The 26,831-nt window shown below is 38.2% G+C and overlaps 1 protein-coding gene across 3 annotated transcripts in view; it reads left to right on the forward strand.

The window, feature by feature from the left end:
• The window catches only part of COMMD1 (copper metabolism domain containing 1), a 139,885-nt gene extending 119,307 nt beyond the window's left edge, over positions 1–20,578 (forward strand). For all 3 annotated transcript variants that reach the window (XM_045549696.1, XM_045549697.1, XM_045549695.1), the window contains exon 3: positions 20,355–20,578. In XM_045549696.1, coding sequence (XP_045405652.1) covers positions 20,355–20,462 — 108 coding nt within the window. In that variant the 3' untranslated portion in view covers positions 20,463–20,578. The remainder of the gene's footprint in view (positions 1–20,354) is intronic.
• The last annotated feature ends 6,253 nt before the right edge of the window (positions 20,579–26,831 follow it).

Below are 26,831 nucleotides of genomic sequence, written 5' to 3' on the forward strand. Positions count from 1 at the left end.
TTACTCCTGTCTCTTTTCATTTAAGTCTTCCTGTAAACATTTTGCTTAGGCAGTTATAGTTAGCATTTGTCCAGTGTTTTAAACATTTTCAAATTCTTTTATTATATTGCCTCATTAAAACTTCCTAAAAACCCTATGAAAAAACTCAGGCTCCAAGAAGAAGAATAGATGAAGAAACTCAGGCTCCAAGAGTTTTAAGTGAATTACCTAAGTTCCTGTGAATATTAAGTGATAGAATTGGAAATAGATCCTAGATCTTCTGATTTCTGGTTTTGTGCTCTGTAATTTTATACTGTCTGGGTCTTCATTATCTCCCTATAAGTGGTGTCTCCTGCTTTTGTGTGTTGCCAAAGGACGGAGGCAATGACGCTAACCCTAGCAACTAGACAGAAATGTGAGAATTGAGTTTCCGAATTGGGTCAGTCTCTACAATTCATTCAGCCTTCTTTACCCCCTGGAATAAACTACCTGGGAGGTGGTTAACAGTTTTCTCATGACAGCAGAAGTATTGAACTACATGATGTATTGAAACTGCCTTTTAAGTTATTTTATTGTATCTTTTTTTCCCCATTAAAATGGGAGCTCCTCAAGGGCACTCTTGTTTAAAGCTGAATCCCCATTTTCTACAACTATACCTGGCAAGTATAAGACACTCAATTAATACTTTATGCCTAATTCACTGATTTAGGGTTTTGTGATACTTGCATTGAGTACTGGCTGTGCCAAGTCAAAGGCTGGTTACTTTTCTGAAGTTCATATTCTCCTTTAGGTCTGGCAGGAATGAGGAATGATCAGTCCTGTGAGGGAGTGTGGACATTGACCTGAGCTACTTGGAATTGAAACAATTATGTTTACATCGTTAAAGTTTCTGTGATAGGTGGCAAAATAGGTTTGTTCTGTGTTAGGTGGCAAATAGGTTTGTTTATCTTTATATACCTTTTGTCTCACTACTGCTTGTGCTTTACCCTTTTGTAGCATAGGGAAGGAAAAATAATTTTTTCGTCCACCCTTCATGAGTTCTTATGTGGGACACCCTGTAAAAAAAGACAGATTAACAAAAGAAAAACAAACAGAAGTTTACTAGCATGTGTATTTCATATATATATGTAACATACATATATATTAATATATATATGAGATAAACCAGAAAGATGAGTAAATCTCTAAAGTAGATCTCAAAGGGGTAGTTTAAATCTCAAGCTTAAATACCATCATTCTCTGAAACAAAGGAAGAAGGGTATGGGGAAGGGCCCAGCTAAGATGGCCAGGAAAAGCATTATTAAACTGAGAAAATAAAAGAACTTTTATGTGAGGAAGGTGAGTCCTTTTAAATTATCAGGCCGAGTGGAGACATCAAAATGAGACAGCAATCACATCTTATTCCCACCTTTGAGCTATGTATTCATCTCTTGAAACTGCTTGCTATTGCCACAAGCAGCTATAAATTAACCCAATAGTGCTGCATTCATTGGACACTATAACCCATACCCTATAGCTTAACAATGTATAACCATCATACTGAACCATTTGGCTTAAACAAACAAAAAAAGTATAACCAATCACTAATCAACATTATTTCTGTAAACCAAGAATTCCTGACAGACAGCTTTGTATCAGCCCCCTCTGTGACCCCCTATTTTTGCCTTTAAAACCTGCCTATAACAAAGACCAAATGGAGCTCATATTCAAGGTTACTTGGGTTTGAGTCTTCCAGGCAGCTGTCCTCACTTTGGCTCAAGTATATGCTTTAAATTATATTTTGTGCCCCAGCCTCTTGCTTTTAGGTTGACAGAACAAAGGTAAGGTTTGTTAATGCAGATTTAAGTCTATGCCTTCTCTGTTGATTCAAGAGTCTCTAGTGATTTAGTAGTCATCTTTATCTTTCTGCTGCAGAGAGGTAGATACCCTTATAAGTGGAGATTTCCTTCATAGATATAAATTTCTCTTACAAAAGGGTAACTTTTCAGGGCTTCCTATGTGTCTGCAGTTTCTCAAAATAATCCTTTTTCCCAACAGGCATATTGTGGGGTGGCAAATCCTGAGCTCTCCAGGGGTGGAAAAGATGTAGTATCTTTCCTCACCCATCACAAGGGTCACAGCCAGCTCTCCAACAATAAAGACAAGTCAGTGAGAGAAAAGTGTTAACAAATTTATTTCATCAAAGTTTTGTGTGATACAGGAGCCCCCAGAATGAATATTCTAAGACCGAGGGAAAATTGTTTTTATGCTTAGGTTCTGACAACCCAAAATAAGTGACTGAGGCAAAGATCTCAATCAATGGAGGTTTATTAAGCCAAAGTTTGGGGACACATGCAGGAAAAGCACAAACCACAAAAGCATCTGTGACCTGTGCTCTCCTAAGAGGGATTTGGGAACTCAATGTTAAAGGGAAAGGACATACAGAACGAAAAAGGAGGAAGCAGTGGGCAGTGAGGGAATGGTTACGTTTTTATGAGGCTCTAATTAGTGCTCAGTAAATCTACATTTTTACATAAGATAATGTTTGAAGAGAAAAAGGGAGTAAAGGAAGGATCAATTATGCAGATATCCCTGGGTAGGTGAAAGAATGATCCATTTCATCGTATCTCTGTTCTGCACCTGGGAAGGTAAGTGTGGAATCAACCTCATCAATGTGGAATCAGATAGACTTTAGTTTTAGGAGCTAGGCTTAGATTACAGACCTAAAGTTACAACTGACATGTCCTTATTTATGGCAGGCCAGCAAAGAATTTATTTATGAATGATCTGTGGGGGCAGTCTTTTTACCTTTCCTTGGGGATCTGGCCAAGGCATAATGTTAGTAATGGCTATGCATTTGGAAAGGGGTTTTGCATGACTCAGCATCCAGGCTTGGCCCTTTAATTCAGAGCTTTCCAAGAGGTGCCATGTGTCAAAGTCTGACTATACCATGAAGTGGGAGAGGTTGGGAAGCACTGCTTTATTAAATTATAGTCATAGTCTGAGATTCAGAATTTAGTAAGAAGTCTTCTACATGGGGAGTTCTTTGATAATGTAGGTGAGGGAAATACGCAGACACGTTTGAACCAGTGGATCAGCAAGTCTACAATTTCTAACAACAGAAAGCACAGAAATCCAGATTTTAAAAGGTTAAGAAGGGCTTACTGTGTAGTCCTGACACTTTACCAGTTTGTACATGGTTGAACCTGGCCTTTTCTGATTCCTAATATTTGAATGCAGTGGGTGGTCTTCTTGGATAAAGACCTATTAAGAAAGGAAAAGAGGGCAAACAGTGTGTCTGATGCTTGCCGGAAGAGCAGCAAAGCTCTCAGGATAAACGTTGTAACATTGTAACACTGTAAAAAACATGCAGGAAGAGATTTACCTTTTAGGGGTTGGCATAGCCTGAAGCAGCTGGTGCTGTTCCCCAATGTGAGAGCTCTCTGGGACAACATCAGGCCTCAGGAGTCTTTCTCATGACTATTTGTCACTACTAAGAGTCAAGCGCCTGTTTTGAAGAAAACAGAGCTGGTAGTTAAAATGTTTAGCAGAACTCTTTATAAAGTGTCAGGGGACAGGGTATGTGTAACAGAGTAGAAAGACTAACATATATTGAGGGCCTGTTTCATATCAGACGCAGTGCTGGGTGCTTGTACATGTGCTATTTAGTCTTTATAATAGTTAAGATAGGTATTATTTTTCCATTTTTTAGATTTGGAAACCCAGATTCAAGAAAATTAATTTTTTTCCCAAGGTCAACACAGCTAGTAATAGTTGAAGCCATATCTAAATTTGAATAGTCAAACTCTCAAATAAATGATTTTTCCCCCATAATACTGTTTTGAGCTCCATGGGTAATGGTGGTGAGGACTCACTTCCTAATTTTCCTGTAAAGGGAGAGGGAAACTGAATATAAAATAGCAGAATTTGTCTGCAAAGATTCCTTTCTAACCCTAACTTTCAAATTGCTTTCAATATACTGAAGTTTTACACGTAATATCAAGATCTTATGAGTGATACCGTGGAGTGAGCTGAAAAGAGTTTTTCTCACTGAATTAAAAATGTCTACAAAAGTATATATGATTTTCTCAAAATTTCCAATAGAGCCATTTATCCTAAGGAACAGATAGATGCTAACATACCTTCAGGGTATAATATCTTCGTTGTTGTTATCTCTTTAGATTTAACCTTCAGTTGAGAATTGAAATTTCTAAAACTGTTTATTTTAATGTATTTGTCAGAGGCAGACTCAGACATAGGGCCTCTGCCCTTTAAGTGACAGAATTATTGGAAGTTCCATTTTAGTGTTTATGTTATAGTATTTTTACTCTTCATTGATGAAAAGAAAATAAAAGCTTTGCATTAGATTTTTCTTTTCTCTTTTCAGATTGCAAATGTAAACCCTCATTATAGCCCTGTTACGAGGATATAATTTTCCAGTAGTTTTGCTCTAGTGCCCCCCTCCCCCACAGTTTGAAATGAGGATACAGGGATTTTCTTGTTTGTTTTTGTATCCTTGGGTAGCACTAGACTTTCACTTAAAATTCTGATTGACAGAAGGAAAAACAGAAAAGTGATAGAATATTTGAGTTAATAACATAGGAAAACCCAAATTAAATTTGATTCCAAATCTCTAAAGTTGGTTTGTGTTTCCATATGTTGAAGAATTGATGCAGCTGCTGTAATTTTTGTTTTGTTTTGCTTTAATCTCTGACATAGAGGATTGATTTAATATAAATAGAATAATTTTATTGGTATTTTCTCAGAGGTGGAGAGGATGAGATTATCTTATTAAAACACCATATTGGAAATGCTGTGCATACTGGCTCCCCTGCCCTCTTGATAAGGGTAAGAGAATTGTGGAAATGAAGTATGAATGGCATCTTAACTGTGGACTTCCTGATTTTTCAGTGTTATTGTTGAATATTAAAATTATCTCTCAGTTTGCTTATAGGAAAATTGCTTGATTTGGGTATTCTCTTCTTTCTTAGGATTGACAGTGATGGGTAGATAGGAAGGGCAGAGTTTGCACCTGAGCTCCTGACCCTGCTTTTAGTCAGAGTGCTCATTAGCGGTCCCCTGAGAAGGTTCATGTTCTTGGCATCTCTAGCTTGGAGTCTTGTTTGCACCTGGTGCCCTGTCATACTCTTCTACTTGGCTGTGCTGGCCAGTGTCGCGGCCAGAGCTTAGAGGGAATGCACTTGACCATGGTGCCTCTGGTATTCTTCCACTAGCTGATGACCTTGTACTTCTTGGGCAGCAGCAAGGTATCAGAAGGAACCATTAGGAGCATCCAGGAAGCAGGATGCTGCTGCAGATTTCAGGCTGCCAGTGGAGTTTCTTGGACAGACTAGATTGCTAGAGGTGCAGTGAGTTAGTGTTAGAGTGAAATACGTACTTTTATCTTTGGGAAAGTAAATAGAGGTACTGACCAATATTATTTTACTGTTGGGTATGAGAGACTGTGGTAAAATCAGAGAGAGGGGTAAGACACAGTTCTGTTAGAAATGACCCACGGTGTCATTAAGAAAGTAGTCAGACACTGCAAATTGTTTTGGCAATTTGATCGGAAGGGCGCCCAGTGGCAGTCAGAGCAGCCAGCCAGCGCGTGCTGCAGGGGGGTTTCTCATATTTTATCCCTAACGCAGACCTATGGCTGTGTCTCATCCCATTGGCCGGGATTTCGACCAACCGCACAATCTTGTTCTTACACTACTGGCTAAGGTGTGTTGTTAAGACAGAAAGGAAGAGGAGGTAGGGGGCTCTTAGGGTAGTAAATGTTTAAAGTTGATGGGCTAGTCAGGCACAGTAAGGTATGCGGAAGTGTGTTACTTCCTGACACTTTGGCAGAAAAGATGAAGCCAAGGTTATTTCCCCCTACAGTCCTACCCCACAAAAACTGTTAAGTTGCTTTAAATATATTATCATTAAATCCTCACAGCAACTTAATTTGTTAAATCTGTTTAAACCACCATTTTACAGATTAGAAAAGTAAAACCTAGCCAACCACACAGCTAGAAAGTGGTGGAGTCTTGATTTAGATTTGAAATTAGGTCTGTGTGACTTCAAAGTGCATGTTCACTAATCACTGGGGCTAGGAACTAGTAAATAGGCGTGCACAGACACAGAATCAGATGCTATGAGATGGTGTGCAATAATTGTCACATTTATAAGATTATTACATTTAACTCACAAATTCAGAGGAGGGAGAGAAAGGCCTGTTTGGCTAGAATATCAGGAAAGTCCTCATTAAGGAAATGGGACTTAATTTAGGCCTTGAAAAATATGTAAGATTCAGAAGTAGTGAGGACTTTCCATATGGGAATAATAGTGTAAGTAAAAGATAAAAGAGTAATGATATCTAAATGCAGTATGTGATCATGGATTTTGATTCTGGACCAGGAAAAAAATTTACATAGGACTTTTTGGGGTATCTGTTAAAATCTGAATATAGACTGGATTAGATAGTATTTATCAATATTATATAACTGTGGCTATATAAGAGAATGTCCTTGTCTTTAGGAAACATACACTAAAGTATTTAGGGGTAAAAGTATATGATATACTTACTCTCAAGTGGTTGTATGAGGAAAAGATTACAAAGCAAATATAGAAAAATGTAAATAATTTAACAATTGGTGAATCTGGGTAAAGAGTATAGGAGAGTCATTTTTGTTACATTTTTCATATGCTTGAAATTATATGGCAAAAATATTTCCAGTGTCTATCCTTTTTATAAATGTGGCTAAAATTCTTTAGAAACCAGCAAAACCCAACTGAGGCATCTCATCCAGGAGTTAAGGACTATATTCTGTTCATGCTTCCTACATTAGCAAAGAGCTTGCCAAACCAAATTGAGAAGATAAATGAACTATAATTTTATAGAGAAAATACATAAGTCATACTGTCAAGATGTTTTTCTTATACCTCCGTTGAGAACATACTTCACTTTTTTTTGAAATAATTAGTTGTTTTGGCTAATATTTTGTCCCATTTCTTTTGACTCCTCTTAGGTAGTTCATGTTTCTTGTTTACTGACATAATCTTGGGTAGTGTAGTAAATGTGTTCTTTTTAATGAAAGGATAGACTACAAAGTAGAGTAAGAATTCTTTATTTTTTACTAATTATTTATATTTGTTTATTTATAACACTGTGTATGCTGCCTGCACTCTCTTTATATTTTAAATGCTTATCAGTCAAGCCTGGATTATATCTGAGTGAACTGTGCTGTTTCGAGCATTACTAAGGGCTCTCCTTCCCTTCAATCCACCCAGTCCTACTTACCTTTGGCCTGAATAGAGAATAGTTGTACCCAAATATGAAGGATGTTAAAAGCTTAAACTCCCAATTTAATATATTTATCTTTTTTTCATTCCAAAAGTGCCTATAAATGCTGATGTAATTTTTTTCAAGATGAGTAATTTGACCTTCTTGGATCAGACAACAAGGGAGAATTGGGAATTCCTCCTAATTATAGTTGGAAAGAGCTCCCGGTTGGTTCTACTGACTCTGATTTGAGATGATGGGAGAAGGAATCACATTCAAGAAGCTCCACATATTAGTCCATAGAACTGCAAAAGTCAGCCTTGTCTCCAGTTCTCCTGCTGACAGTAATAAGTAGCTATATACTGAATCCTCCCTGCCTCTTCCCCACATATCCACAGAAAGAGAGAGGGAATAAAAGGCCATCTTTCCTCATAATAAGAACCTAGTCTCTTTATAATATTCTTATCTGAGCCAAGCGTGGTGGCATATAGCTGTAATCCTAGCACTTTGGGAGGCCAAGGCAGGAGGATTGCTTAGGGTTAGGAGTTCGAGACTATCCTGGGCAATAGCGAGAACCTGTCTCTACAAAAAATAAAAAAAAAATTAGCTGGGTGCAGTGGCGTGAGCCTGTAGTCCCAGCTACTTGGGAGGCTGAGGCAGGAGGATTGCTTGAGCCCAGGAGTTTGAGGTTACAGTGAGCTACGATGACACCACTGCACTCCAGCCTGGGTGACAGAGCGAGACTTCATCTCTTTAAAAAGAATATATACATATATGTATAAAATTATAAAATATGCTTCTCTGCCTGGGTCATATGTATATATTAACTCAGCTGGCTGCTGTCCCATCGTACTACTACATTCATTCTAGAAATCTTCCAAATGTAGCCAGGATATATTTATTGCCTATCCATAAAGTGGTTTTTATTGGCTACTTAAGATTGACTTTCAGTGTCATACTGGCAACACCCAGCCTTCCTTTGAGTCTTTCTTAAAGTTAATTGAACCCTAGTCACACGTGGGTACTTAATGACTGTTAACGATGGTGTTTATACTATATATGAATGTGAGTCAGGATTGTGCAATGGTTAAGTGCTTAGGTACTAAAGCCAGACAGACCTGGGTTTAAAACTGGCTCTGCCACTTACTGCTTGTGTGGCTTTGAGTAAGTTACTTATCTTTTCTCACTTTCCTCACCTGTAAAATGGGATAATATTATCCTCACCAACATGAAATGATGCATGTACAGCACTTAGCAGAATGCTTGACATTTTTTATGTGTTCAATAAATGTTAGCCATTATTAGTTATCATTGCTTATTAATGTTATTATCATTAGTTTTTGTTATTTTGTGTAATTTCGGTCTCCCCCAAATTTGCTAATGTCTTCAGATTTCTCAGACTTTTCCCACAATTGCTCCTACTTCTGTTTTCCATGCTGATTTTTCTTTAATTGTTGCATTTCATTTTTTAGGCAGTTTATTTTTCCTGAGGGTTCAGAAATGATCCCTGCATCTGCCTTGAACTTTTCTATTCCTGCCACTGTTTTCAAAGTATACTGAATGAATGGTGACCAAGTAAGAAAGTCTATTTCTTCACTAGTTAGGACCTGACCACCTGCTCTTATCTTTAGCAAAGGACTGAACTTTTAAGCTGTAGTTTATAGAACTGTGCGCAATATTTAGGTAAATGAGGCCTTACTTTCTTTTTCTCCATAGATTGGATCAGAAGTATATCAAAGCCCTTAAAATCCATTGCATTATCTGATGAAGTCTTTCTGCTGGATGTGCAACTGAAAAGATCTGGTTTGGGTCAGATGAGTGAATTCTGTCACTTTTATAGTTGTTCAAAGTACCTTACCTTCTGGCTTGCTCTCTTCCTAGTTAACAAGACTGTTCTAAGGATCAAATGAGATCATGCATGTGAAATGGCTTTCGAAACTATAAAGCACGGTGTTAGTGTGAGAGGTGATTATTGCATTTGAACAAAGGCCCCAGCAACACAAGTGATGTCAGGATTCAACCCTAGATAATAAAGATGCAGCCTCCTCTTTTCCTACCTCTTTACACACCGCCTCCAGAAGTTTGCAATAAGCTATTTGAGCTAGAGAACCTAATGACTAACTTCGTGCAGTATCTATAAATCCTTTCCCCTTCCTTCATCCCCATATTATTCTCTCACAGACTGCTGTGACAGATCCTGAGTTAGTCCTCAGGGCTACACCTGGGACACAGCATGGCAGGCAAGGCACTTAATAGGATCTAGAAGTGGGGATTACGAAAGATTTCTTTTGTGCTATTTTCTAATCCCCTTCCTGACAGCTTTTATCCTGGCAGCCCCCGTAGATTAAATGACATTTCAAAATCAAGTGCAATGAGGATGAGGCCAGATATGGCTTCTGCCAAACTGGGCTGGTAGACCTGGGCAGATAGCTTTGATGTATGTGTGTTTTTCTTATTTCTGGACTAACTACTAGAAATTCTTACTTATACATTATGACCAGCAAGCCACAAATTAAGTGTGAGGTCATCATCATCAAACACAAACACTTAACCAGATGTTTGATAAGCACTCTACCCTCAAAGCAGTGGGGAATGTTATGTTGTATCCTCCCCAAATTCATATACTGAAGTTCCAACCCCCAATACCTCAGAACGTAACTATATTTTGGAGATAAGGTCTTCAAAGAGGTGATTAAGTTAAAATGAGGTTGTTAGGGTTGGGCTCAAATCCAAAATGACTGATGTTTTTATGGTAAGAGAAAGAGATACCAGAGGTGCTTGTGTACAAAGAAAAGGCTGTTCAGGAAGATGGCTATCTGTGAGCCAGTAAGAGAGGCTTTAGGAGAAGCTACACCTGCTGACACCATGATCTTGGACTTCTAGCTCCCAGAAATATGAAAAATAACTTTCTGCTGTGTAAGCCACCCAGTCTGTGGTATTTTGTTGTGGAAACCCTAGCAAATTGATACAGGAATACAAACACATAGGAAGAGCTTTTGTAGTTGAAAACCCAACAAAATTAGCCCCCACAACTCACACAACCCTACAACTCCAGCAAAAAAAAAAAAAAAAAATGAAAATCACCTGAAACTTTTTCTCCCCAAATCAACATTTTCTGAATTTGAAAGTCCTCCTATCCTTGGTATTTTCGACCTTTGCCCTCCTTACATAGCTCTATTTACTTCCTCTAGAGAAGAGCCAAGGGAAATGCTGCTTTCTAACTATGCCTGTTTCTGCCTAATGGTACTGTCATGGATAACCTAAAGAAACCACGTTGAGACTGGGTTGGTGGCTCATTCCTGTAATCCTAGGACTTTGGGAGGCCAAGGTAGGAGAATTGCTTCAGGTCAGGAGTTTGAGACCAGCCTAAGCAAGAGTGAGACCCCATCTCTACAAAAAATAGAAAAATTAGTTGGACATGGTGGCACATGCCAGAAGTCCCAGCTACTTGGCAGGCTGAGGCAGGAGGATCTCTTGAGCCCAGGAGTTTGAGGTTACAATGAGCTACAGTGATGCCACTGCACTCTACCCAGGGTGACAGAGCAAGACCTTGTCTCAAAAAAAATAAATAAAAAGGAAAAAAACTAATAAAAAACAAAAGAAGAAACAAGAAACCACATTGAGAAAGCTGGGATTAGGTAGACAGAGTGCTGTTCGCAGAGCAAGTTGATGATATGTGTAGTTGGAGAATATCTGCAATCCCAGAATTGGTTTGATTAGTACCGCTTCTGCCTTCTTCCCCTGCCAAGGAGTTTGTCATTCATTGTTGTTGCTGTGCTCCTGTTTTTGTATTATGTATTAGGATATTTCCCCATCTTAATTTGTAGATTATCAAGAACCCCTTAGAAAGCAAGTGCCATTGTATAGTTTGCTCTGCCACACTAGTGATGTTCAAGCAACTCTGGATGATTGTGTGTGTGTGTGTGTGTGTGTAAATATTCTCTATTTCTTTTATGTAAATATATTGTAGTTTGTTTGTCAAAATTGTTTGCAAATGAGTTTGCCCTGGAATGTACCTCATCAGGAGTGATGACGGGCCCCAATCTGAACTGCAAACTAAAATCAGCAACACTCTTTTTCTTACTGTGCTAAGAGTTTTGTTATTTGGTTTCTTTAAGATTTAAGTGAAATGTCTTTCTCCTTCAGTATGATTTGCCTTTCAGCAGTTGTTTCTCCCGTACTCTGTCCATTGTCATATGGGAACTAGTTCTACTTAGCCAAAAATTAGAATGATTTCTTGTAGATCAAACCAGAGCACCCAAAAATAGTTTTTTACCCAGATATTTTTCAGCCAAAGTTTTTTAAAATGCAGAAAATCTTAATAGCTAAACATTAAATCCTGCTGAAAATGAGAAGTTATAAAATGAACTGGGACATGATGTTTTCAAAAAACATAGAAATTAGCCATGATTTAATTGTATTCAGCTTTTAATATTTGTGTAACTTGGCTTCATTTTATTTTCTTTTGTTGGCTATTTCTAAAAATCTCTTTGTAAATGCTTAAGATCTGGTGCTTATGTAAATCAGTACAAAATCGGGTATTTCTAATTAGTTCTCGTTCTACCGTTTTAAATGTACACTATATTAACTAACAAAAATTTAATAATGAGAGTTATACTTTGGAAAAAGAAGAGCTTTATTTCTCATAATGGGTAGCAACCTACTTGGAGGCCACCCCAGCAGGTTGGGAAGCCGGGCCCTGGCCCCGGGCAGAAGCCAGGCACGTGTGCTTCAAAGGGCAGACAGAAGAAATAAGATTTTATTATACATTGAGGTGGTCAAATATACATATTCCACAAGCTATGGGAGGAGTCATGAATATCTGTGAAAGCAAATCATGCATTTGTAATTGTGCTTTAGATACCTACCATTCTGTCATGGCTGGGAACTCAGTTTTAAGGCATTTCTGGGGCCCCCTGTCTGAGAGGAGTCCATTCAGTTAGGAGAGGGCTTAGGATTTTATTTTTAGCTCACAACTTAGTTAGGTTTGAAACTGTCCAAACTCAAAAGTCAGATATGGGTGTTGGGGGGTACAGGTTGAATCAAAGAGCTGGGAATTCTGGGCTTCACGTAATTGGGGCAAGTCTCTAGGTTTCTTTTGTTTTTTTCTAGTAGTGAAATGAAGATCGATGGCACCTTTACCTTTCATTATCTATTGACCTGTAATGGGGAGCAGAATGTATGTCAGGCTGCTTTGAAATCTCTGGGGGAAAAAGAATAGTGATAATCTTGGTTTAGTAGTACGTAATTCAGCCAATGAAAGAACGACTCATGCAAGGTCAAAACTATTTTCTCCCTTTCAGAAACAAGTCAGTGTTGCCTGGGCCAAAATACATGTTCCTTTTGACCATACATTGGCAGGACAGGCACATCTAATTTTCTTCTAAATTATGGCTCTAGCTTTTTCCCAGCCAAGGAATCTTAAACCAAAAGAATCTCAGGGTCCTCTTCTTGGCATATTCCCACCTTCTTTCTTCTTAGAAATTAAAACAATTTTGAGTGGACAGTGTTCTTGGAATCTCATTGCCTTGTTAGCTCACAGGCCCTGAGCCTGCAGGTAAAAATTAAAGCACAGCAGCAGGAGGGGTGCACGTGTGTGTGTGTGTGTGTGTGTGTGTGTGTGTGTGTGTGTGTGTGTAAATTCGGCCTTTGGTTTTTATTGAGATTATCTTGCTAGTGCCCCTTTTGTGAGGTTCCCTTAAGTTTTCCTGATGACTAGCAGCTTTGGGATTGAGTGATTAGCAGGGCATGGCATCTGGGCACAGTAGCTCATGCCTGTAATCTGAGCTGCTCAGGAGGCTGAGGTGGGAGGATGGCTTAAGGCAGGGAGTTTGAGACCAGCCTAAGCAACATAGGGAGACCTCATCTCAAAAAAAAGGAAGAAAGAAAGACATGGAGGATATAGGTCATGGGATCTGATTAACTGAAAATATTTCACCTATGGATCTGTGTCTGTGTCTCATAGGGGTTATGAGGTAAGGAGAGGGATTTGCCTCTGGTGCTTTTATGTCTTGTGCGCTAGGTAGGCCCTACACCCCCACCCTCAGTCCATCTTAATGCTTTAATGCAAGCTACTCAGTTCATTCTTCCTGGGAGAAAATAAATCTGATTTTTCAATAATAGAAAGGTGTTAATAACTTTTTATATTACCTCTTCTGGGGGTATTTATGTTTTAAAGACATAATCTTGCCTGAGGGCAGTAGTCCTGGTCACTGAACATAGGAAATATGAGAAATATTTGGGAATAAGAAGATATTTCTGGCTTAAATTGCACCTTGGGGAAGGATTTTCAAAAGTAGTTGTGCAAAGTCCCAGTTAAAGTTCCTCTCTCTCAACAGGTCTAATCTCCTTTTCTGTAAACCTTTTGCAGAGCACCAGAGCTGCTGTGATACGGTCAGATTAACCAGTTTAAATTCACCTCCTTTTTCCATTTTGTGGAAATATCTAAAGGATGGGCCAATAAAGGAAGGGGAAGAGAAGCAGCAGAGACCCAGATATTAGGTCTCTGAATAATTAAGATCTTGTTTTATTTTACAGTGTTGCCATTTTATATTAAACCTATGTGTGTTACTTGGAATTGAATTTAGGTGCCTTAGATTTGTTTAGCAGTAACTTACATCAGTGGTAGATCTGAAATTTCTTAGATACCCACTTTCTCCCTTGAGTTTCCAGAAAACTGCTTAAAAATTCATGTTTCCTATAAAGTTTATTTTTAAATATAAGAATTTACAGGAGTGGGGCCTTTTTAATTTTTTAAACATTCTAACTCCTTTTATCAGATTGTCCTCACAAAAGTCCCTTGAAATGCCTAAATGACATCTCCAGAAAAATCAATAATTGTCCAGTGATGATTAATGCTTTTAACTACACTGGTAATGCTCAGCCCTGTTCTTGGAGATTGTGAGGATATGGATAAACATTTACTCTAGAAGCTTCTCTGGCTGTGAAAGCACCTAGTATGTGCTGAGACTGCTATGTTCATGTATTAGAGTGAATTCTGTTTGGAGATCCTGTCTTAGTCCCACATAGCTCTTAGCACGATGTGTATACCTATTGAGTTTTTTTTTTTAATTTAAGTTTTAATTTAATTGCTCAGTCACTAAGCTGCAGTCTTAGAGCTCCAAAAGAGTCTGATTTCAGTTTTTTTCCAGCCTCAGTGGGATGACCTGCTTTGTGATGTACAGTGATTTTTTGTGTGTGATTCCCTCCACCCCTTTTGGAAAATTGGGTTAGCATGCTCTTTACATAGTAGGTTTTGGACTTGTTGGCAGTTGTATTTGAAATGAGATGGGTAAGCATACTCATGGAGCTAAAAAGAAGAGAGAGAGAAATGAAATGAGGATGCTGGGGATAAAAATGGCCTCAGTAAGGACCATTGGTAGTGATATTTATTGCTTAAAAACTTTGTTGAAGGATAAAGAAAAAAGATTATAAATCACAAGTTTTCTTTTTGTAAAGTATTGTTTTAAGATACAACATAAGCTATCCATTGCTTTAGATAGAGTGTATAAGAACAGGTTATAAAGATGAAGACATGTTTCTGTTATCAAGGACCTTTGGTGCAAATTGTTTGTGAAATCTCATCTTCATCGTCATTGTTGATGTTCTTCCTCCTCCGCCTGCCTGCCTCCCTTCCTTCCTTCATTCATTCCTTCCTACATCCTTCTAATATCAAAGTGCTATCATATAAGATTTCAATATCAAATGATAATAGAAAAAATCAAATATTGGTTCTGGCTCATCCTGTTAACGTATTACTTGGAAGGCAGCCTTCCTACCAACTTAGGCATGATGAAAATCCTTGCTCTGCTTATCTTTGGAGTTTGTATTTGATGATTCTGTACTTTGGCAGTCTTAAGAGACTCAGCTTTGTATGTGTACTGTTGGTTATGTGAACCAGAAGAAGTAGTGATTGAGACCAGTAAATAAAGTAAGAAATGAAAAAATGGTACCCCTACATAGAAAATATTGGAAATATCAGAGGAGGAGTTAGAGGTTGGGGAATAATATCATAACCTCTCTCTCCTCTTGCCTAAACACAACTGTAAGCTAGAGAAAGAGGGAGGGACACAGCCTTTAGAGAACATCCTCATTGGAACAAGGCAGAGAAGGGTAGAGAATGGATATAAAAGGGCAAATGGAGAATAATCAGCACCATTTTCGGAGAACTATAAAATTTTAATTTTGGATAAATGGTTCCTTGGGAAAGAACTTGGATGATCTTTTGCTACAAAGAACCTATGTCTGGGATTCAAGGTCTCTTGAAATAGTTAAGGAACAGTAGCAATGATAATTGTGAGAAAGACACAGGAAGCCAGGGAATGAGTGGTGAACACAGGTTTATAATACTCATCAAGATGTTTTGAACTTCTCTGGTGAGTGATGTTTGGAGCTACTGGGTACCTTATTTATTATATAATTGCTCTTCAAGAAACTATTGCCAGTTTTGACCTCTGCCATATAGTATCTCTCTCTCTCATCTTTAAACACATAAGGCACAGAGTTGGAGAGCTGCAGGTTGGAGGGTTATTTTAAATTTATGAAAGGACAGCCCAAACAGAAGATAGGCATTATGGCCAAAGTTTGTGCTCAGTAAAGAGTCCCTTTGTGTCCACAAATGAAATGAAAAGAAAAATTTGGGAAATAAGCCTTATGAAATGTGGCCAGCTTTATGTGGCTTTTTTGAATCAGTATTGGTTAGTGGGATCCTAAGGCACCCTTTCCCACTCTCACCCTCCATCTGCCAGCTGTATCATTTTTAAAAGAAACCACAACACATGAGAGCCAACAATGCCAATGTTGTATTTAATGCTAAATTTAGATCAATATAAATTGGGGGATAAATTTATTATGATAATTTTGCATGGGAAATAATAATAGTATAGAAAATAGATTATAGGATTTTTTATTTGATATTGAATTTATTCTAAATAGTTCCGCTTAAGTATTTAATAAGTCATAAGTCTTTTTTATATTCTATTTTTAGTATTTTGTCACTGTAGCATTACAGAAGAATTGCTCAGGATATGCTTATAGGCCTAGATAAGAAGTAACGTGAATGGACATTATGCACAAAGAGGTTATTTAATGTGTAGATGGATAAAACCAAACATTTCTTTAATTATTTTATAGATTAATAATCAGTTATACTCTCTGACCATGATAAGAAATGAGTTTAAGCTAAAGCATTAAGTATTTAGGGCTGACAAATAAGAGTTTCCTGAGGATTATACCCTGGGAAAGGAGTTCCTTAGGAATATGTGAGATGGCCTTCTCTAGAAGTTGTTAACTCTGGCTTGGTTTTTTTCGTTGTAGCCTCTCAAGAGTCTCTTCATAGGATTTTTATGACTTTTTAGCTTTTGCACTTGGAGACACAAAAATGTGAATATTTTGCCTTTGTTTTCTATTGTATAACAAATTGGGACAGTTATTTAAAATCTTGAGTTTAATGCACTGATGTATTCCCATGATCACAAAAACATGTTCTTGATAGTGATGTGCTTACATATTTATCTGCTAGCCACTTTATGACTCTACCCCATGTTGCATCCTTTACTGAAAAGAAACAAGTTCTAACTCTTGACTCAGATACTTAAATACAAGAATTTTAGTGTTGTCATCTTTTATTATTAATAGCAGTTAAAGAAAGGCCTAGATGAGGAAAGATGACTTTGAAAAAAATATCATGTGTTTCAGAGTGCTCTTGTACTTTCTGCCTCTGCCTTGATAAGCATCACCTGCATTTCTAAATATATTTTCAAGTACATTAGATGTACTTGCCCTAGGGTACCCCAGCCAAGTGAAAAATTTGAAGAAAGCCTTCTATGTTAGTTAAGCCCCAGTTTAAAGGCTTTTGAATTACTTATAAAATATTTTGATAACATAACTACATGAAACTAGGCCTTGATAATACAGCTTTAGGTAAACGATTTCTTCAAGAGTCATATGTGATTATATTAATATGTGTCCTTCAAAGGCTGTTAGTGTGCATTGTTTTGAGAGGAGAAAGGTGAAGGTTAGGAGTGGAGGGAAAATACATCTTTAACTTTGGATTCTCTTTATCTAGCCTGCTATTTCTCACTAGTATTTAGCTTTCCTTAAAAATAAACTGAGCTTCATTCATACTTACAGGTCCAACCAAATATTGAATACTGAAACCTACCACAAACTATTGGTCCCTTGGTCAAAGATCCTGACTATTTATTAATATGCCATCCTCAATTATTCCTATATCTATGAATATTGTCCTTGGTAATCTCTTCACATATAAATAGAAAACCAGGTGATTTATGACCATAACTGACTATCACTGAGGTGAAACATGGGTTACCTCATCTTTTTTGCCAATTTCCTCAATATTTATGTTATATACTGGCAATTACTACTTTCCAGACCATTGTTTCCAAGGCAGATTGTTAAAAAGTGTTTTAAAGTCAAGGTAAAGGTCTCAGTAAGACCACACGGAGAACAGGCGCTTTCAAATCTGAGGTCTGTTTTTAATTTTGCCAACTTAACTTCCTAATGTGCCATAAATTTGCTTTTCTTTCCAAAAGGAGGTAACCCTTCCTTCAGTTTGAACACAGGGAGCTTCCATTATTAATATTCTTTCTTTGTTTAAACTTGATTTTTGTTTTGGACTAAATGGAAACTTGGCAGAGTTTCCAAGTTCATATGTGAGACTACACTCCTCTCTATCCAAATACATGTTTAAGGACAGGGATCCTGCAGGCAGGAAAAACTGCCTTCCCTCTCTTTGGAAGCTTTTCATCCCTTTCTTTTCCTCTGCACTTATTTCTCTGGGGGCGGGGGCAGATATTCAGTGCCATTAGTATAGAATTAGCTCAGTAGCTTAGCAGCAGGAAAGATACTTTTTCAAAATCAACTCCTGAATGTTCTAGCTGATAGCAGAATGACTCCTTCCCCCTGAAGAGGTTTGTTGGTGTTCTTTTACCTGCCACTTTGAAAATGGGGTAGGAAATACCATAGTATTGTAGGGGAGGAAAAACTTTTCCTCACTCTCTTAGGTTTGTGTATGAGGCCTGCACATTAAACTGAGAAAAGATTCACAGGAGAAAAAATTTACAAATTTTATTGATGTTAATATTTTTAATTTTGCATGCACAAGGGCTTCACAGAAAAAAAGTGAAAATCCAAAGAGGCAGTTAGACTTGAAAGTTTGTGTACCATTTTATCAAAGGGAGATAAATTGTGGTGAAGCGACTAGACACAGGACAAAGGGTTAGGGCTCCTGGGATGGTAAATTATGGGAAGGTAAAAATATGGGGAAACTAATGGTAGAGAATAGGCGTTATTTTAGGAAGGTTTGTTTGTGCAGACTCATCTTGGTGCCAACTTTCCATCATCTTCATGGCCATAAAACTCTCCCAGAAGGGGGATTTATGGCAATTCTCATTTTTCATTTCTGCTTTTAGTCAGATATGGGAAGCTCCAAGAAGACTTCTTTCTCCATCTGTTGCTTCTCAGTTGCCTTCAGGTCAAAGTAATCTTTCTGCCAAAGCGGCATATTTTGGTGTGCTCTGTTTTGATCCGTTTCAGTATTTAGAGAGGAAACTGTAGAGAAAATTTTTGACCTGCTGACTCTGCCATCAACAAACTCAGGGACATTAAACATATCATTTAACATGCCTGAGTTTTCAATTTCATTATCTAGAAGACAGTTGGATTATATGATCTCTAAAGATTCATGTTGCTCTAAAATTACTTATTGTTCTTAAGGATCTTGAATGTAGTCACTCTTACATACATACAATTTGCCCTTGTCTCTCAAGACAATGTAGATCTAAGGTTTATCCAGTGTACATGAAATTTCCACCACTGCACTTCAAAGACCTTATTCTTTGATATCTACTTAACCTAGGAACAGTGATTGAAGGGAATATATTTGAAGGAGATCTTGGGAGGGTTGGCTTGCAGCAAGTGGAAGGACCTTAGAAATGTTTATTGCTATTTTAAGATCTGGTTATCTTTCAATTGTCTAGCTGATGTTTCCTAAACAACTTGCCATAATTTCTGGCTTAACCACTAGTTGCCAATTCCCAGGCTAACTCAGAGCCAATCAAAGTCCTCCTTTCATTGTTATACTCCTGGGTGCTGTGGAGACAGCATGGACTTTGGAGTCAACCAGAGCTGGGAGTTCATAATCTTACTCTGTCTTTTTCTGATTTTTTTTTTTTTTTTTTTTAGAGATAGTCTTGCTCTGTTGCCCAGGCTGGAGTGTAGTGTTTCGATCATAGCTCACAGCAACGTTGAACTCCTGGGCTCAAGGGATTCTCCCACCTCATCCTCCCTAGTAGCTAGGACTATAGGAGCACACCACCATGTCCAGCTAATTTTTTTTTCTATTTTCTTACAGAGATGAGCTCTTGCTATGTTGCCTAGGCTGGTCTCGAACTGTTGGCCTCAAGTGATCCTCCCACTTTGGTCTCCCAAAGTGCTAGGATTACAGGTGTGAGCTACCAGGCCCAGGCTTCTGATTTTGTTTTTTAATACCAGTTAAGTTCTCTGTGCCTCAGGGTACTTATCTATAAAACAGTAATACTTAAGTACTTACCTTAAAAATTATTTTAAGATCAAATGACCAGCCTGAGCAAGAGTGAGACCCCATGTCTACTAAAAATAGAAAGAAATTATCTGGCCAACTAAAAATATATATAGAAAAAATTAGCCGGGCATAGTGGCGCATGCCTGTAGTCCCAGCTACTCAGGAGGCTGAGGCAGTAGGATCGCTTAAGCCCAGGAGTTTGAAGTTGCTGTGAGCTAGGCTGATGCCATGGCACTCTAGCCCGGGCAACAGAGCAAGACTCTGTCTCTCAAAAAAAAAAAAAAAAAAAGATCAAATGAGATAACAGACGGGAAGAACTTTTCACATGCCTCATAATGAGAACACCCAACATTTGTATATCTCTTTATCATTTATGAAACACTAGCATAGAAGCAGTTTCATTTAGGGCATTGTGTGGTTTGCTTTGCTGGGTAAAATATCACTTAGATACTAAGCTCAGCCAGGCTTTCTGGGCTGGGACCCTAGGCCTTTTGATCTTGGTCATGGTAGTTGGAGAACCTTGGCTATCTTGGAGTCCCCTCTAAAACATCTTTTTATCTTTTCCAGGAATCTGAATTCCTGTGTTTGGAATTTGATGAGGTCAAGGTCAACCAAATTCTGAAGAAGCTGTCAGAGGTAGAAGAAAGTATCAGCACACTGATGCAGCCAGCCTAACTGAAGATGATGAAGGAAGGAGTTGGAGTTGGAGGAACAAAGATGTTGATGATCCCTCCCCACTGACCTTTTTAAAAAATATTTTTCCCCCATTGGTATTAAATCCTCAAAATCAATCTTGTCTGCCTCTGCTTACTGAGATTTCTTTCTCTCTCCCTTTCATTTACTCTTAACAGTTGTTCTAGTGTAGAGGTTCTCAGACTTCAGCATGCATAAAGGTTATAAAAAAGGCAGGCTTCTAGGGCCCTATCCCCAGAGACTTGGTTTCAGTAGGACTGGGGTAGGTGTGGTTAACTCTGGAACCCCTTGCCATGCTGGTTTGTTCTGGGTGAGATCTTAAGGGATTTGTACAAGATAAATCATACAATTAGAAAAGGAGGAAAAAAACATTTTGGTCGTGCAGATACAGGGCTGACCAAGTGCCATGTGTCCTGAGCTGAGGCACGGAGAAGCCTGTCTAACCTAGGAAGGATGTCCCTGACCCTAGTAAAATTTGAGATGCTTCTAGAACTGATTCAGACATTTGGATTAGTTCTGCCTAAATCTGAGGAGTCTGGTTTGATCTGAACTACTGAGGGATTCAGGCTTTTCTGGAGCCCAGAACTAAAGGGACTCCTTTGCTTGCCTCACATCAGAATTGTGGAGAGAGGAAAATGTCTGCTGAGGTGATTTCTTTTACCTCAGAAATTTTTTTGTGAGTCTTCAAATAAAACCTCTTCCAGAAAATTTCTTTAAGAAGAGCTAGTATGATAAAAACTAGGTCCTAGTAGAGACGTTACCAAACACCCGAGAATATTCCAAAATGAGAAGGCTGTCAACCAGTATGTTGAGGCTATGGTCCTTGTTGAACAGGTTTTATCATCTGATACTGATAATATTTAGAAACTGCAGTTGCCTTTAGGGTGTAATATGTCTAAAAAATGTGGTTCTCTTGGTCTGTGGTTACAGCATATGTCAGTTCTAATGAGTTTATTTCAGGGCAGGAATAGTCCTCTTCTGTTAAGCAGTTTCTCCTAAATCAACTCGGAGACATTTCAGGAGCTCTTCCAACACTCAAGCTGAAATTATTGGCTTCTTCCCTGATTAAAACCATCCTGGCAGTTAGCAAACAATGACCAGAAGGTTTTAAATGTAGCCCCTGTGGACCGTTCAGAAAACATCTTGAAACAGTACTGTAAATACATTCAGGAAAGGCATGTGGTTTGGACTGAAAACTATTAAAACTTGCTTTCTGTTCCCAAGGCTACTGCCATGTAATCTAGGAGAATTTAGATAATGTCTCCTGCTATAAAATGGAGGAAAAGAATATCTCATCAGATAATGGGATTCCAGATGTCCTTGGAAAGAACTATAGCTACCACACTAGTATTGATTCACATATCCCATGAAAGTCTATGGAAGCTTGAAGGAACAGACCATGGGCTAGAGGGAGAGGAAATCATTGTAGTTTGAAGCTCTGTTTGGGTCATTCTGTGAAAATAATAGCCACAAAAGTGGTCATGATTTTTTCTATTAGATCCCTAAACCCTAGGTCATTGGAAAAACTACTGTTAATGTATACTGAATTTTCCAGAATTAAAAGAGAAAACAAAAAATGAGTTGCTGAAGGTGGTCCCCACATTTAACACTAAACACTTTTGAATGCAAGTTGTTTTGGACAGGGTATGTTTTATATTTACTGAAGGCTTTTTTATTTTTGATTATCAAAGGAGTATATATTTACTATGATCTATTAATAAAGTACATAAACAGGCTGGGCACAGTGGCTCATGCCTATAATCCTAGTACTCTGGGAGGCTAAGGTGGGAGGATCACTTGAGGTCAGGAGTTCAAGACCAGCCTGAGCAAGAGTGAGACCCTGTCTCTACTAAAAATAGAAAAAATTAGCTGGAGATGGTAGCCCCCACCTGTAGTCCCAGCTACTTAGGAGGCTGAGGCAGGAGGATCACTTGAGCCCAGGAGTTTGAGGTTGCTATGAGCTAGGCTGATGCCATGGCACTCTAGCCCGGGCGACAGAGCGAGACTCTGTCCCCCCCACCAAAAAAGCAAATTAAAAACAAAATAAAGTACAGAAACATACTAAGAAGAACTGTTAGTGACTCATCAACCTAATATACAGAGATAACAGAAAGAAAGCTAGAACTAGAAGAAGAGTTGACTTTCCTGCAAGAAATTCCTGGCAGTAAAGTACATGGTTTTTAAGGCTTGGATAAACATTGCCAAATTGTTCTCCAGAAAGGATATATTGGTTTGTATTCCCTCTAAGAAAGTATAAGAGTAAATAACTCTCTTTCTTACCTAATTGGTATTTTCTGGGACTAAGTTGTTTTTGTAAATTTTTGTAAGGGACACTTACATTAAACCAAGACATCTCCCTGGTAACAATGGAAACATGGAGTAAGGATCAGGAAAGGAAAAAACTGGCATAAGGGTCCCTGAGACCCCACTAGGTTTTTTACTTCTGTGATCCTAGATTAAAACCACTTTGCTTTGATTTCAGGAAATTTGGGACAAAATAAAAATTTATTCTCAGCCTGAATTGGGCCCTGCTTGAGCAATAAGCAATCTAACTTCAGTCTGTTTAGAAACAGTCCAGCTAAGACAAAAGCTAGTTTTCAGAACAAAAAGTCAGAAAGTAACTTCAGACTTCAGTAGTTTCATGTTGATAAGGAGTAAAGGATTTGGCCTTATTCTCAGGTCTGGCTTTTCTTGGAAGCTCTGGTTCTTATCACTTTTATCAGCGAAGGCCTAAATTCCACCATCATGGCCTCTTTTCTCCTCTATATAACCTCTCTTCCCCCAGTGTTATTTCTTTTTTTTTTTTTTTTTGAGACAGACTGTCGCTTTGTTGCCCTGGCTAGAGTGAGTGCCGTGGCGTCAGCCTAGCTCACAGCAACCTCACACTCCTGGGCTTAAGCCATCCTCCTGCCTCAGCCTCCCAAGTAGCTGGGACTACAGGCATGCGCCACAATGCCCGGCTAATTTTTTTTTCTATATATATTTTAGTTGGCCAGATAATTTCTTTTTATTTTTTAGTAGAGATGGGGTCTCCCTCTTGCTCAGGCTGGTCTCAAACTCCTGACCTCGAGCGATCCACCCGCCTGGGCCTCCCAGAGTGCTAGGATTACAGGTGTGAGCCACCGCGCCCGGCCCCCCAGTGTTATTTCAATAATGATTCAAAATAATTATAACATTTTAAAAATTTAGTTTATTCTCCTGCAAATGCAAGAAGGCAGTGAAAAGCAAAGGATGACATTGACTATCTGAAATCTTAAATAGCTGACATTGTGTCAAGCTATTAATTATTGAACTTCCTTTTTTAGACCTGAGTGAAAATTTGGAAAACAGAATATAAATAGAAATTAAAGAAAAATAAATGCTAAACAGATATTAGAAAATATTGTTTTCTGAAGTGCACAGTAAATATCTAGACCAGTGAGAGGGACAGATTATAGAAGGAATCCTTCTAGGATCACCTGAGAAATGATTAAATACTTTTATAAAAGAACAGGATGCTGGAAAGGAATGAGCCTTTATAAGATGGGCTGTCTTCTAATTCTTAACTCTCCAATATTACAGCCAAAGTTTTCAGATATTTTAAATGGTGATTTAGCCAGCAAAAGGGAAAACCCGAATAAAACATAGTTAGCTTAACTTTAGTTGTAGAATACACAGTTTCTGACCTCAAATATTGAGAAATAGCAAATTTATCTAAGTGTGGTCAAGTTTTCCTTATATGAGGATGGCCATAATTGTCTCTCCTAGCAATGCAGCTATATGAAACACTGAATTGTCCTTTATTGCAAAGGAACCTGCCTGAGCCTGCTTCCTGTCAGATAAATGGTGCCAACTGACATAGCTTACAAGTTTGGTACATAAATTATCAGAATGAAATACTAAAGCTATACATGAGCAGAGAGTAAAATATAGGTATTTACATCATTTATTCACCAAGGACTGTATTAGACTTTTTGTTTCTCTTTTACCTGCTCTTAGCTAGTTTCTGTTTCCTGCTGGTGTCAAGGTTTTACGTTTTGTTGATTCACAGGATGCAGGTGGGGGAGGGATGGAAAGGGGGAAAATAAGGATTTGGTTGTTCAAGTGGAATAAAATGAAACTGTTAGTTTAAAAGAATTCCAGGCTGAAAGAAGAAAATAGTTAAGTGCTTTCCTTTAATGTTAATTATACTGTTTTTACATTAAAGAAATAAGAATAAATTTGGGGATTTTATATGATTTACATTCCAGCTATTTTTAGAAGCATGGGTAAGAATTGGCATGGATTTCAGAATGACTGATTTGGAGGCTTTAGCATTTTGTCAAAAATGAGGAAACATCTGGACAGACAGCAGAGGACTTATACAGGCCATGGTCAGGAAGAAATTTCAGAGCTACTATATTCCGTCTCTATCTTCTACCTTCTAGGCCCTTCAAAAGAATAATATGTGCTTATAAAAAATATCCATGTCCTTGCTCATTGTTTTTAGATGATGACAGTTCCTACAGTGAGGATTTTGGTATACATATACATATGTGACCTTGGGGTAGGCCTAATGTCACTTGTCCCCTGCCTCCATGTTAGACCTGTTTCTGTACTAGGGGCTGCTCTCACCCTTGGTAGAGCCTGATGCTATTTGTGATGGCCTTAGCCTCACTTTCCACTCAGTGCCACCCATCTCTGGGTGCAATGTGCAAGATGAGTGAGTTTGCTGCCACATGGGGTTTCCTGGCTGTCCACGGTACCCAGGTAGCTGGCAGATTACCCGCATCCTAGCTGGATAACCATTGACCCAAGCTTGGTAAATTCAGTATAACTCTTGGCTATTAATTAGTCATAATAGTTTTTGTAGTGAATTCTATAGCAGCTACACTCCTCACTATTACGGTTTTCTCAACATAGTCTCATGGCATAGTCGAACAGAGACTAAATTTTTAATTATAAAAAATACATGCTCACTTAAAAAATATTAATATTTAATTTTTAAACCAGCACAGAATTATATTGAGCAATCACTTATTGAAGGGTTGCTGGAAAAAAAGGGAAAAAGAGACATAATAAGAGTGAGTTTTTTAAAAAGAAAATGGACTAAAAAAAATTTTAAGAGAAAAAAAAAGAATTGTATGGAGCAAAAAGTGAGATTCCCTTGCCTTCCACTTTAAGAAAAAAAATCATCTTCCCAGAAGTAGTTGTGTTAACAATTTGGTGTGTTTCCTTCTAGGCGCTTTCTATGCATACAAAAATGTGTATGTGCACATGTGTATATATTTGTGTATTTATATTTATTGTTAAGATTATATTTATATATAGTTATATGTGCAGGTATGCCTTCAGCATCATTTTATTGGTTCTTAACTTTTGGATGACATTTTATATCTTTAAGAGTTCAGTGAAAGCTATGGATTCTGCCCCCCCCGCAAAAAATGCACATCTTCACATACAGAATTTTTCAGTGTCAGCAGTTTCACAAATTCCCAGAAGGCAGTCTGTGACCACTCCCACCCTATTCTCCAAAGTTTCATAGCAACCTAGAAAATAGCAACAATTCATAATGGATTTGGAGAGGATTATTATTTATAGCAGAAACCTAATGAACCAGAATACTCAGGGTGCTCTTAGTTTAATTTTCTGGTTGAGTTTATTACAGTTCTAGATTAAAAACTTAACAAATTATGAATTCTGAGTCCAATTCCTTTATGTGACAGTTCCAGAACCCCTAAGCACTCCAGTCTCCAATCTCTCTTTATGCCTGCTAAACTTGCACAACTGCCATCACAGCGTCTACATTTAATATACTGCCTTGTCTGCACATCTGTCTGTTTGCCCTGGGGCTGCCAACCCCTTAAGGGCAGGGACCTTATCTCACACATCTTTGTGTCCCCACCCCTCCATGAGCTGGGCCTCCAAAAGTCTCTCTAAAAGTGTGCATGAGATGAATGAGCATCAGAGATGTGATGATTGAGTTGCACATTAGTCAAATCCATAGTTTCCATTTAGTGGGGAAAAAGAAAGCATTGGAGTCAGACCTAGATTTGCATCACAGCTCTGCACAAGATACTTCACCTCAGGCAAGTTTAGTTTCCTCATCTGAAAATAGGGATGATAAATCTAATTCACAGGGTTAGGTACTGTGGAGTAAAAGGATTTAGGAGATGTCTAAAAGACATCTTTTTGGAGACCTAAGGGCCAAATGGCTGGGTCAAATTCTGGCTCTTTTACTTACTAGTTGTGTAACTTTGGGCAACTTAACATCTCTCTGCCTTTTCTTCATTTGTAAAAAAAAAAAAAAAGGAAAACAAAAGGAGGGTGGTAATAGTACCTACCTCAGTCGGCATATTGCAGGAATAGAATCAATTAATGTTTCTACACTTG

The sequence above is a fragment of the Lemur catta genome, chromosome 4 (assembly GCF_020740605.2).
Source record: "Lemur catta isolate mLemCat1 chromosome 4, mLemCat1.pri, whole genome shotgun sequence".
Classification (NCBI taxonomy): Eukaryota; Metazoa; Chordata; class Mammalia; order Primates; family Lemuridae; genus Lemur; species Lemur catta.